The following is a 14,243-nucleotide window of genomic DNA, read 5'->3' as shown; positions in this document are numbered from 1 at the left end:
GCGGGGAGAAGGGTGCAACAATGAATGAATGGAATCCCAAAATCTCTGTAGATGTTCATTGAAATGAAAAATAAACAACCTAAATTAAAAAAAAGTTTCTTTAATAATTTATAGTAAATCATTAGTTTACTTAATAGGCCATTGTTGTTATTTATTATCATTTATATTTAGAATAGGATCCTACCTCCAATTCAACACAATAAACATTTGCTTCATGAGAGAGCAATTCCTTTAGATATTGGGCCCTTGGCTGCTTTGTAGCCATCAGTGTTGTTACTATGTACCTTCATGGGAGGACTGACTCAGAGCTGACCTTCTGGTGGGTTTTCAGAAGCAATAAATCACAGGAGAATTGATTTGCCCTCTTTTTCTGCCTGAACAGCTGATGGATTTAATCCTTGTGCTTTTGGGTTGACCGCCCAATTCTTTACCACCTGTTCACCAGAGATCCCTAGTCATCAGAGTTGTTGTTGCTCTTGTTAGGTGCTGTTAAGTACAACTCACAGCAACCCTATGAACAATAGATCTGAACCCTGTCCTATCCTATGTCAGCCTCACAATTTCTGACACTCTCAAGCCCATTGCTGCAGTCACTGTGTCAACCCACCTTTTTTGAGGGTCTTCTTCTCCTTGACCATTCCACTTCCTTTCCAAGCATAATGCCCCTCTCCAAGCAATAGCCTCTCCTAGCAACATGCCCAAAGTATGTGAGACAAAGCGTCATTGTCTTTGCCTTCAATATCTGTTCTTTCGGTAGTCCATGAGATATTCAGCACTCTTCTCCAACACCACAGCTTAAAGGCATCAGTTCTTCCTCTGTCATCTTTAAGTAAGACTGGCATATTTAAAAGTTTGGTTTATGGTCTTTGAAGGAGTATTGGTGGTGCTTTTGTTAAAGGCTTAACTTTGAGAGATTACGGAATTCCACCCCCAGGTCATTTAATAACAGAAAGACCTGGCAATCTGCGTACACAAATGTTGTTGGTTGTTAGGTGCCATCGACTCATAGCAACCTTATATACAACAGATCTGAACCTTGCCGTGTCCTGTGCCATCTTCATGATCTCTGAGACACTTGAGATTACAACTTTGGAGATCCCACGAAGCTGTTCTCCTCAGTCCTAGAGAGTCTTTATGAGTCAGAATTGACTCAGTGGCAATGTGTGCATTTGGTTTTGACTCTGTGACTTTAAACATAACATTTTCAAGGAACTATATGGACTTCTTTGTGAAATATCCGAAGCCTACAAATATATCTGTTATCTGACCTAATAGTAGAATATATATGAAGATATGTATGGTGCATACACACATATATGAAAATTGAGAGTAAGCATTATTTTCTTCTGAAAAATGTTATTAAAGAAACTAAAAATAAACAAACAACAACAACAACAAAAAAAAAACACGAAGAAAAAGACCAGCCAAACTCCAAGCAATCCCTGTTCCCCAATAGTCTCCCAGCTCTATTTACGGCCATGTCTTATAGTGTTTTTAACAAATTACTATGAAATCAGTTTAGTTGGAGAACATGAATAAAAATGTACAACATAAATGAATATTTTTTTTCTTTTCATATTGTATGTCAACATTTTCTTTGATAATCAACATGCATCATAATATTGTTCTTAAGATCAGGTATTAAGTGCCCCTAAATGATACGAAACAGATCGTGCCTGGAATGCATGAAGGGAAGCATGCAATTGATTAGGTTTCCGAGGGTGTCGCGTCGAATGACAGAGCCTGGAAAGCCAGGGCCTCAGAAAAACCTGTTGTAACATTTTAGCTCTTGTCTGAAAAGAATATATGCAATTAATTAAAATGCGAAATATGGCAGGCAACTGTATTTTTAGATCCTCAGTGAATACTTCTTACCCCAGAGGATGCAGAAACACTGGCTAAACATAAGTTATGAATAGCATCTGCTATACTGTAGTGGAGTGAAGTGTGTTTAAAAGAGTATACTTTCCCCCTTGGGTCTTTGATATTGAGGATGTTTCAGAGGGACAAATACTAGAGGAAAACACCTTTTTGCAAATGTGGTTCTGACTAGCTAAGGGGGAAGACAAAAAGTTTGGTTGGCTTACCTGCCAAAATTAGTTTTTTAATACAAAACTCTTTTGAGATAATAATTAAACTTACAACAAGAATTGGAAAATGCATACCAGATGAAATAGTTTTTAACCAGCGACAGAAGGTTAGAACGGATTCCAAATAATTTCTCATGACACGTTTCTTTCTCATTTGTCCTATTCCGCCATGTAATAGTTTTAAATGGTACTCTTATGAAATAAATAACTAAACACTAGCCATATTTTTTTCATCTCCTGACCAATATTTTGGCTGTTTTTCAGAAGAATTGGAATTTGGAAATTAAATAAAGCTTTCTAAAATACCAACTTCAGAAAGTTTTATTTAATTTGTGGAACAATTTTGTTCTCTCTCTCTCTCTCTCCTTTCTCTCTCTTTCTCTCTTTTTTCCAATAGGGTCTTTATTAATTTAGTCTAGTTACTTAGTGCTTATATTAAATAATCTAATAAAAGTTAGAGTTATAACATAACGTTTCCCAAATGTGAGGCAGCATCTATTACATGAGACAAAATCTTTATCCTGCAAAATATAAAAGCCACGTATAGAATTACAAGGCACCAAATGGTACTGTATATATTTTTTTTAAGTAGAATGTTTTTTCGCGTAAGGGGGTAGTTGACTCAAAAAAGAAAAAAAAGTGGAGGATGGGCCTTGGAGAGTGGCAGACAGATGTGTATCACTATAGCTTATTTGGAAAGCACTCTGAAATTCATGGTTTCAGTTTTTAAACAGTAATAATCTTCCTGATGATAATTTCTTCCTGAAAGGCCATGGTATGAGTCCGGGATAATAGTGCTTTTAAATAGCTAAAACCCACCTTGTTTGTATTTGTTGATACTACCTGAAAAGGTTCAGGTAGGGGAACAGTCTGGTGTGGAAGGTGATATAGTTCATTTAGTGTGTGTTTATCTGTTTCTCTTTAGATAAATTTATATAACAATGTGCTTCAACATTTATTCTGGATCACTCAATTATTTATTTCTGTCTGGCCTTTTTTTTTGTCTTGTTATAAACCCAGGATTAAATGTATTGTACTCTCCCAGACACGTATGTTGTGAAGTTTTATTAATTTGTGTAGGTTGTAAGGTGACTCGGATAATCTAATATAAAATGCTCGAAGAGTGCAATTTCATTTTCCCCTTACCTTTTTAACCTCAATATGAGCCATTTGAAATCTAGAGAGCCTTTAAAATCAAAGTGGAAGGTGTGGAAGACTTTGGCATATTCTAATTAACTGTATTGGAGTATTGTTAAGCCATACATTAAAAAGAAAACTATGTACTCTTCAAAAACCATTTTCATTTTGCTTTTTTCCCTTCTTTCTTCATTGAAAACTCATTTCTGCCTTGTTGGTGTTGTTATGTATTGTCGAGTAGCTTGTGACTCTTAGTGACCCTATGTACAAGAGCCCTAAACCCTGCTCTATCCTGTGCCAACCTCACTGTCTTTTTGACACACCTACTCCCATTACCCTGATCATTACTCCATCTCATTGAGGATCTTCCTCTCTTGCGCTGTTCATCCACCCTCCCAAACATGTTGTCCCTGTCCAAGGACTGGTCCTTCCTTGCAACATACCCACGAAGATTTAGAATCTTTGCCTCTAAGGAACAGCCCGGTTTCACCCTCTCCAAAGCAAACCTGTCTGTTCTCGTATCAGTCCATGGTCTATTCAACACTCTTTGTCAGCATCACAGCTCAAAGGCATCAATTCTCTTTTTATCATCCCTCGTCACTGTCCAGCTCTCTGATGCATAGCAGGCAATTGCAAGGACTGTGGCCTGGATCAGGTGCACCTTAGTCTCCAGCCTGATGTTGTTACTCTTCAGTACTCTGGAGAGGTCCCTGAGAGCTGACTTTCCCAATGCAATTCATCTCTTTATTTCCTAGCTGGTACCAAGAGTGTTGACTGTGGAGTCAAGTAAACTAAAATTGTTAACCATCTCAATCTCTTCACCATCCATACTGATGCTGCCGGTTGGCCCAGTGGTGAGAATCTTTGTTTTCTTAATGTTTAGCTTCAACCCATATTGAAGACTGTAGTCCTTGACTTTTTGCAGCAAGCCCTTCAAGTCTTCCTCATTTCTGCCTTGTGGTTGTTGTTAGGTGCTGTCTAGTCATATACGACTCATAGTGACCCTGTGAACAAAAGGCCTGAGCACTGTTCATACATAGAGTTTCCGGAGGCAAGCTATTTTGGAAGTGGATGCCGCTCCTGCTACCAGATTTGTTTTAGTCGGGAAGCTCCAGCAAACACTGTCCACCATGGGTAACCATTATGACCTTAGGTTTAGCAATAAATGAAACAAAAATTTATGCCTTTCTGCTGCTACTGTTTGATTATGTACCACCGTCAGACCACAGGTTAGAAACACTGGCTGATATTCTAGGGAGTGTTTTCCTGTCAACTGATTTATAGATAAGTAAGTCTATGTTCTTATTATATAAGACAGACCGGTTTTTAATTTCTTTAACAAAGCATAGCTGAACAATAAAAAATTGTATGCTATCGCATAGGGATATGACTGCTCAGAGGAGGATAAACAGATGCAATCAATGTCATGAGCTCTCATCTTTTTATAAGGGGCCGCACAAGCAGTTGGTGTATTGTGGAAATAATACTGCGAACCAGAAGCCCCAAGGCTTAGCTACTCAGAGGCTGGGCTTTTTATTGACACTCTTTAGCTGTGATCTTTTCCAGAGAATTACGAGATATAGAAAATCCATTCTTCGGATATGAAAACTAATGTCTCATTTTCTTTTTCCAGGCTGAGTTCTCACTATGCTGTTAAAATCAGCGTTAAAATGCACCTGGAATTTGAAAAAAAAAGAAAAAAGTCCATTAAGCCACTTTCTAACAATACAGCTGATGGATACCTTCCTAGGTTGCATATCTCTGTGCTGCAGGTTAATTTGAGGGCTTTATTCTGTAGCACATTCACTGTAACATTGTTTCCTCTGCCATCTCCCTATATGCCACTGCAAACTGTGGGACATAGTCATATGTACTTTTCAGGTGACCTGTCTCAAGACTTTATGAAATAAATAGTTTTTACATTTATAAGGTGAGACTGCTTAGCCATGTATTAGCAGTAATGAGCCTCTTTCCTCACTTGTGAGCACCATGGCACAGGAATGATATGCACTGGGTTATCTGCAGCTGGGTGACTTACACAGGCTGCAGAATCAAAATTAGCTGAATGAATGATCAGTGTCTAGTACAAATCATTTGCAGAGCCATTAATTAGATTTTATCATTGTATTTCATATTCTTATTAAAAGTATCAGCTTTGCAAAATCTTTTAAGAGAATGATGAGAAACTGTAATGTGTATTATCATTCTTAAGTTTCTATGTCTGTGGAGGCAAATAATAGTAAAGATGTGAAGTACACATCCACTGAAGAGAGTATCTGGTTTCTTTGAGTTAGAGTACAACCAATAAAAATAACAAAAATGTAGAAATACAAACAGCTATTGATACTTTTCATAAAATGTCAGCTCTCACTGGCAGAATACAGAGAGATTAGGAAACTGGTTTCCATTATTGCATCTTTTTAATTTTAGACAAAAATTGCCTCCATTCCCAACCTAATTTTATGTCACTAATGGGAAATTTACCTACAATTGCATTTTGTTATTTGGTCTGAAGGCATTATACAGAGAGTGGATTGGTACTGTGTATTTTAGTGAACACATTTGTCTGGATATAAACAGTTTTATTTATATTGTGCTCAATTCAATCATGTTAACATTTATATGAATTTCAACCCCAAAATAAAAGCCTGTAATTTGTGACTCAAAGACCTTGAAATTCCTCAACACTGGGCATTTTCTAAATGTTTGCAGATGATAAATTCCTGGGAAATAATAAAGGTGATTTGGGAAACAATGTTTATGCCTGAATTTGGCCCTGTTGTGGAAGACTTCTCACTCCCCCACTAAAGCAATCTCAAATGTAGCTAGCTGGCTCTACAGTCATCTAGACCTATTGCACATTTGTCCATTTGGTCCCATTGGCTCCTTTATTTAACATTGAATGTTAAGACCCAGCCTGGCTCAGCCATGGACCTGTCCTTCAGGGAACTTTGACTCATAACTTCTTCTCAGGGTTATTGTAGCACAGCTGAGTAGCAGCATATTGGTCTCTTTCATTACCTGTTCACGCTGAGTCAAAACCAATTCATAACTGGTCCTCTTGTGGGTTTCACAGTCTGTAAACCACTTGAGAGGAGATTACCCATCTTTCTGCCACAGAGTTATGGATGGATTCGAACTACCAGAAAGGCAAGGCCTTCAAGTTAACAGAGTAATTTCCTATAGACTTCAGAGCTAGAAAACTGTAAAATTAAGTCCAGATTCTACTACCTGTTGGTAAGGACATCAGTCCTTAGAAAGTCACTTCCAATTAAAATGCTAATTCCCTCCTTTTCCCTTGATAATAAGCTTGTGTTTGTGGGTTGTTGTTTTTTTTTTAACCCTTTGTACATTGTAAAGTAACTTAAGATATATTATGACAAACTTTCTTTGAAGGTGTCTAGATCAGCCAAAAACATACTTGTATAGAGCAAGGATGACCTCAAGTTAGATTGATCAGAGAAGGAGTTAATCCCAAGGTAGATTTTGAGGAATGTGTGAGATTTCTGGATATCAGGATGAGAGATAAATCCACCAGACAGGGTGAAATTGTGAAATGTATGCTAAAGGGAAGTGTTGTTGCTGGGTGTCATCTAGTCAACCATGACTCTCAGTGATCCTACAAACAGCAGAGCTGAAGCTTGCCCTCTCCTGTGCCTGCCGTCTTCGTGATCTCTGACATCTCCCACTGTAACAGTCGCTGCATCATTCCATCTCCTTGAGGGTCATCATCTTCATCACTTACCTTCTGTCTTTCCCAGAATGATGCCTTTTTCTCAGGACTGACTTACTCCTGATAATATGGCCAAAATATGTGCAAGGAAGCTTCACCATTCTTGCCTCTAGGGAACATCCTAGTCGCTCTTCCTGCACGATAAATTTGTTTGTTCTTTGGCAGTCCATGGAGTATTAAGTAATACCCTCCAGTATCACAATGCAAAGGCTAATTCTTCTTTGATCATCCTTGTTCATTGTTCAACTTTCAGGTGCATAGGAAGCAATTGAAAATACCATGGCTTGAATCAGGCACACCTTCATCTGACATATCTTCAGCTGACGTCATTGCTCTTTAGCACTTTGGAGAGGTCCTGGAAAGCAGATTTTCTGAATGCAACATGTCTTTTGATGTCTCTTTTCAAAATTTTATACTGATTTACTTACAAAGTTTGAATACATTGTTTTTCACAAAAGATCCTTCCCATTTCTTTCACCCCCCCGCCCCATCCACCAAGTTGTGCAACCCTTTGATTAACATACGTCCCCCTTCTCCCATCCTCACCCCTCGGCTTCTACCCTCCCCCTGCCTTAGATCCTCATATTCATGCTACAATAAAGGTTTTATACAGTATTCGTCCTTATGGGACTGAGTTAGTTCACTCAGCATGATGTTCTCTAGTCCCTCCCAAGTTAGGTAGTCATTTACAAAATCATAGTTTCTGCTCCTACATGCTGCATAGGATCCCATTGTATGAATGTACCACAACTTTTGGTTTCGTAACTACTGCTATCATGGGTGTTGATTGTGGGTCTAAGTAAAATGAAGCAATGACAGCTTCATTTTTTCACCATCTAGCATAATGTTACCTATTGGTCCAGTGGTGAGCACTTTGCTTTCTTGATGTTCAAATGTAAGCCATGTTGATTGGCTGTAGTCTTTGATTTTCTTCAGTAGGAACTTCAAATAAGAAATAAGATTTTTTCTGTTTTATTCAGCATCTGTTAATGTACCTGTGTGTATGATATTATCTAACTTAATCATTATTTTAAAAAGCCCTTCATTGCAGTTGAGTTGGAACCAACTTGTAGCTGACCCTCCAGCAGGCTTCTCAGGCTGTAAATAGCATTAGAGAATTATTTCCCATCTTTCTCTGGTGGAGTCTCTGGTGTATTTGAGTCAGAAGATGTGTGGCCTTTGGTTTAGTAGCACAATTCCCTAAAGACCCCTGCACTCCATTTACTCATCACTGGTTTTCTTAATTTTTCAAATTGGGGTTACAAAATCAACTCATAAAATGCGAAAACTGGTAAAGGTAACATGTATACTATAAAACCAATTGCTGTTGACTTGGCTACCTCTTATGGCAACCCCCTGTGTGTTAGAGCTCATTGTGTCTATTATGTCCTCAATTAGTGCTTGACTACTAGTCTGAGTAATTTTTGTGTATTGAATAACAAGGAAGGAAAAATGCATCTAAGGAACATATTTCCAAAGAGAGTTAACAGATGCAGATTAGACAAGGACCCTGTTTGGAGGAAAGACTTATTAAAATGAATTCCTCCACACCCCTCCCTGGCTGGAGGAGAGCAGCCTTCTGGAGACAGGTCTCCTAGCAGATCTAGCATCTGCAGACTCTCATAGATCGTGTAGTGAAGAACATGGCATTGAGCAACTGTGCAGGCAAGTCAATATGGAGGAAATGCACATGCCAGTTCCCATTGCCTTGAAAATGACGTGCGTCAACAGCTCCCTTCCAAGATGTTGGAGCCAGTCTGTAGCAGCTGCTCTCTGTAGGGGTATTAAGTGTTGTGGAAACACCTGTGTGTGTCTAATTCCAGCCCAAATAAGTCTCCTTCCTACTCCTAAGGTGGGGAGAGAGTCTGCTTAGACGGAAATGATTATTTCTAGCAGAGTGATTTGTCTTATCACTTCCTATAGAGAAAGCTCCCTCTTGCTTTCCCCTGAGATGATTCTTCTCATTGATGTATAATTTACATACAGTAAAATGTATACGTAGAAAGTGCTCAGTTTGAAGAATTCTGGCAGTTATTCCTCTAAGCTCACTAGCCCAAACAAGAAGGCTTCTTTATGTTCTTTCTAGCCAGTTATCCCTTTTGCCTAAGGTCTTCTGCCTTCTGCCGTCTATTACCAAACTTGAGCTTTGCTTGTCCTTAAATTTTACATAAGGAGTAGCTTAGTGGTAACAAATTGTGCTGTCAGTCCAGAGGTACATGGTTTGAATCCACCGGCTCCTTGAGAGGAAGATGGGCAGTCTCCTCTGCAATTTACTGACTCTGAAAACCTTCTGGAAGGTCAGTTATGAGTCCATTCTGACTCAGTGGTACACAACAGCAGCAACAAAATTTCATATAAAGGAAATCATACAATTAAAGTCTTTTGCACCTGGGTCTGGTGGCAGAGTCCAAAGGCTATTGTGTGTTAACCAAAAGACTGTGCAGCTCCAACAGTTGGACTCCACCAGTGTGCTGAGGGAGCAAGATGGACAGGATCCTTTCATTACGATTTACAACCTCGGAAACCGGATGGAGGGTGTTGTGTGAGTTGGAATTGACTAGATAGCAGTGAGTTTCAGTTTGGTTAGCCATGGTAGTGGAATACCACTCAACAAAGAATAGGACAAGACTTTGGACAGAAGCATGATGATACTCCCAGGAGTTGTGCTTTGGTGTTTGCACAGTTCATTTTATGTAGACAGAATATTCTGAGTAGCTCAGTGACCCCCAGAATCCACTACTGCTTATGCTCACTTGTCATAGTGTATCATTGCCGACTTCGATCCCACCTCCCTCTACTTTCTTAGAGTAAGAATCATGTCTTTAAATCTGTTTACTTTATATTCTATTGTAATAATGATTATTTTGAAAGAGAAGAGTGATTTTTTTTTAAAAGAAGGAAATGTGCTAGATGTGTTTCATGGTATTTTAGTGCATTTTCATATGACTGGAGGAATAAGGGAGGCTAGGCAGCAGGCCGAGGCTCCTGGGGGTGGCCGGCCAGTGGGCGCTGGATGTTCATTTCACGACTACTCCACGCTGCATGCTGTGCACTTTTCATTGTCGTGAGAGAGAATGTTAAGAAAACTATCCCCACCAGAAAACAGCTTTTCTTGGCAAGTGAGATATGACTTAGGAGCCAGAACTGGAGACATACGGTACTATGAATGAGAGCTGTGTTACTTTATTGGATCTGAGTCCAGGCACTATTTATACTGCAGCATATTCAGCACCAGATTGTTAAATCTTAATACTGAAACAGTGCATCATTTTAATATTTTTGTTCTGTTTATTCCCTGTTTTCAAGCATTATGTCAAGCATTGTGCATTCATTTGTTTCATCTTGGACAGGACGTGCCCTGACCAGAAAGTCCGTTTCCTGTTGCTGAAGTACCCCCTCCTGGCTCTAATGCATTGGGTCATGAAGCTCAGAAAAGTTCATTTAGGTCTACAGGTGTTAACAGCCTTTGATGATTTAAAAGAAAGAAAGCTTTTCTCCCAAAAGATGAGCATAGTTAGACTCACCTGTATTGTCAAAACTAAAAATACTGTTTCTCTTCTAACATTAAAACATAAATGTTTCTTCTGTGTGGCAATTTCTGACATCTTGGGAGCATAATGTACAAATAACATTTTTGTGTATCTGTGTGGCAGGTGATAGGTGATAGGGGATGCCTCTCTATCAGTATTACGTGTGCTCCACATGTCAAAAGTGATTATTAAGAAACAAACATATTATATAGCAGGTAGCATTTCACATGTTGCCAGAACTCCCATGAATCTTCCTGTTTCAAGAATATTTCTAACATCTTAGCTTTATGTAACCAGAGTTTGACTAAAATTTCTTTTCCCTCCCTCTATTGTAATGCCTGTTTACCATATGCAGCAGGAAACATTCAAAGAAAGGGAACTATTGCCACTCTAAAAGGAGCTGAGAAATGAAAGGAAAAAGGGAGTTGAAGGCATCCTTGCTATTTCTGATCTGTGGTCTGTCATTGTGCTATGGCTTTTGGTCAAGGAAAGCAAACAGTTGCCTGGCAAGATGTGAATCTGGAAGTGAACTCTTCACTGCCTCATCAGCCCCAAATACTATTCGCAGTGGGAATCACACCACAGTCAGGACATAACTGCATGCTGAGCCCACACACAGGAATTTTCTTGTACAATTCAAAACTGAATCTTGTATTTACTTAAGGCTTGCTTTTTTGGTGTTGTCTATGAAATCAGCAGTCCAGTATATTTAGCATCAGTCTTAAGTTAGCATGTGAAACAAGACTTGGGGGGAAGCAAGTATCCGTATGGTTTTCTGAGTAATTTAAGAAACAGGAAAACATAGAAGAAGTGATTGTCCACGATTAAACCTCATTCTTTTATTCCCATCTTCCTGTATGGTTCACTCACTCAATTGTCAGCCAGAAAGAAATCACTTATTCCACTGGGTTGTAAAATAGCGCTGAGTGGACCTTGAATGTTGACTGTCGAATGACCTTCTTAACATTGAACAAACAATGGGGAGGTTTAATAAATAGCAGATAGGTGTTTATGATGTTTTTCTTCCCTGTGCAGGAATAATCAAGCTGGGGAGGTGGAACCCTCTCCCCCTCAGTTACGTGACAGATGCACCCGATGCGACTGTGGCCGACATGCTACAAGATGTCTATCATGTTGTGACGTTGAAAATCCAATTACAGAGGTGGGTGTCCCTGCACATCTGCCCTTCCTTACTCCCGGAGCTGCTCATTGGCAGATCACAGATTCATTGCAGAGATCAGCTCAGCCTGTCTTCATTAGCTCCTAGACTTTGGATGAAACCACAGGGAAGAAAAGAGAGAAGGAGGGTGAAGAGGAGGGCCCCTTCTCCAGGCATCTTTATAGTCCACATTCCAACTGTTTTATGTTTTGTTTTCAGAGGCAGTGGAGTGGTAACACAGGGGAAGCTTGATAAATCATTAAAAATCTGCAGCTCTTAAAGAGGAACTTTCCACAGTCCCTAATTTAATGGGTCCTCTAGGCCTGGTTAAATGCTTAGCACATAGTATTTGAATAATAAACACTTCTGTTGCTTTCAGGTTTGAGTGGTAAAGGGTGAGTTTTGCTCAGAGCAGATTTACCAAGAATGTGGTAGCAATGGAAAACTTTCTTGTCCCTTCCTTTCTGGTGGCCATTATGCAGAGGTTTTGCCAATAGGTTCCTTTTTCAGATATGGTGCCACATACACATTATATCTTAAAAAAAATCCCAGTCCATCAGTTCATCACAGAAACAGATTTAAGGAATGCTGTCCTGTGGTCTGAGGATTTCAGATTTTCCCAGTATGGGAAATTTGTGAATCAATAGAGACTCAACATCTCCATGTCTCCATCGTCATGTAACAATGCCTTGGTGTCTTAAGATATATTTTTAATTAGGAAAGCTACATCCCTGGATTTCTTCTGTTTGAATGAAATATGGGCCTTTAAGCTCCAAAATTTGATCTAACACTTGTTTACCTTGAATCTTAGGATGTCAAATACTTTAATTGGTACGGCGCATATTTAAAATCACACTGCCATCCCTCTTCTATAAGCAGACTAGAAATAATTACATATATTTATTTAAATGAGCATTTCTTCACATCCAAGGTGACTATTTTGCTTAGGCTGTTCTGCTGACTGACAGAAGGGATCACATTGTGCTTTCTCCAAGTCCAGGAGCAACTGTCTGCCCCACATCCCTCATTCAGCGGCCTGCCTTAGATCCTCTGTGGTGGAGGACCTTTACTGAGGTTTGCGTGCTTCTGTTTTCTAGCTGTTCGAAGTTAGAAGACTTGCCTGCAGAGCAGTGGAACCATGCCACAGTCCGCAATGCCTTAAAGGAACTGCTCAAAGAGATGAACCAGAGCACATTAGCCAAAGAATGCCCTCTCTCCCAGGTTCGTATCTCTGAGTGTGGTTCTGATAAGCACAGAAAGGGTCGTCTAGTAGGAGAGGGCATGCTGCACGGGAAGCCAGCTTTTCTCTTCTCCAGTTTGAGAATCACGTTTTCTTTTAGGAAGGAAAACTGAAGATGATCCTGCTTTATGTTACAGAGCAGACAGTGTCTCTTACTGAGAACTTCAGTGTACTGGGAATGTGTGGAAATATTTTTCCTACTCAGTTATTAAGTTCTCATATTTGTCATAGATGATATATTTCAGTGTTTACAGATTAAGACATTGAGGCACAGAGAAGCACTTAGATTGCCTGCCTAAGTTTACTTAGCTGGTTAAGTTGACCTTTGAGAGTCTAATCCATACTTCCAGTTCCCACTCATTGTCTGAATCATTGATTGCTTTATTCAGAGTCCATGGAATAGGTCAGCCATACCAAGTCAGTGTTTGCAAGATTTACTGAGCCTTTTCCCTGTCTGGTGGAGAGAGATGATCCTTACGTCATAAACATTTGTAGAGATTTTGTAAGTAATTCCCTGCATGAAAATGCACTAGATCAAGAAGTGACACTCCAAATTTTTAAGTGAACTGATTATAATATAAAATAAGCCACAAACATAAGAGGTTGGGCCAATCAAAGGAGCAGTAGAGGAAGTGGCTGCCTGTGTGTCCTGGGCTAGAACCCCCCTTTCTAATGAGAGGTAAGGTATTGCCTTTGATCATCTGGGATGGCTATGCAAATGAACTTAGCTTGACATCATCTAAAGAGAGAATGGAAATCCATTTTCTGATGTGAGTTGCTACACTTGATTTAAGACAGTGGCCTAATTACATGTTTGTCAAGTTCAAAGGAGAGTGATGGAAATTTTAGAAACTTGATGTGCCATTAGCTGTGTCATTGGATGGTAGTCCCTGAGGAAGCAGGAAGTCAAGTGGTTGAAACCATGTATTCTAGAACCAGAAAGACCTGCATTCATTCACATCCTGATTTATAAGTCACCATGACAATACCTTACAGTCTCATTTACCACCCCATCCACCTTCCTCCATCTACCTGTACACATGCTTGTGCTCTAAACTCTCAAATGAGTTCCTTTTCAAACACTCATCTTTGTTCAGACTTCCCCAAAATACCCTTTAAAGTGTGAGAGACCCAACTAGTTCCCTTTATGGGTTTTAGGAAGCAACTTCATGAAAAATTCATGCCAAGTTTGTAGTCCAGTCTATCTGCCTCTACTTTTGCTATATTTTAAAATGCATTTTTTTTAAAAAGTCACTTCACCTGTTAACTTTTGAGTTTCCTTTCCTCCCTGTGCCTGTGCAGCTGGCACTTCAGGGAGACATTGGTCTCTGCTTTGGTGTTCTTCCCCCCCATC

At 39.5% G+C, this 14,243-nt stretch overlaps 1 protein-coding gene across 1 annotated transcript in view; it reads left to right on the top strand.

Annotated features, from left to right (window-relative positions):
* Positions 1-14,243, top strand: part of SATB2 (SATB homeobox 2) — a 218,434-nt gene that overhangs the window by 91,005 nt on the left and 113,186 nt on the right. Inside the window, exons 4-5 of the mRNA XM_006889070.1 lie at positions 11,526-11,652; positions 12,747-12,870. Of these exons, the coding sequence (XP_006889132.1) occupies positions 11,526-11,652; positions 12,747-12,870 (251 nt within the window). The remainder of the gene's footprint in view (positions 1-11,525; positions 11,653-12,746; positions 12,871-14,243) is intronic.

The sequence above is a fragment of the Elephantulus edwardii genome, unplaced genomic scaffold (assembly GCF_000299155.1).
Source record: "Elephantulus edwardii isolate Elephantulus edwardi_28Jun2011 unplaced genomic scaffold, EleEdw1.0 scaffold00075, whole genome shotgun sequence".
In the NCBI taxonomy this organism is placed as follows: Eukaryota; Metazoa; Chordata; class Mammalia; order Macroscelidea; family Macroscelididae; genus Elephantulus; species Elephantulus edwardii.
This window is presented reverse-complemented; position numbering and strand designations above follow the sequence as displayed.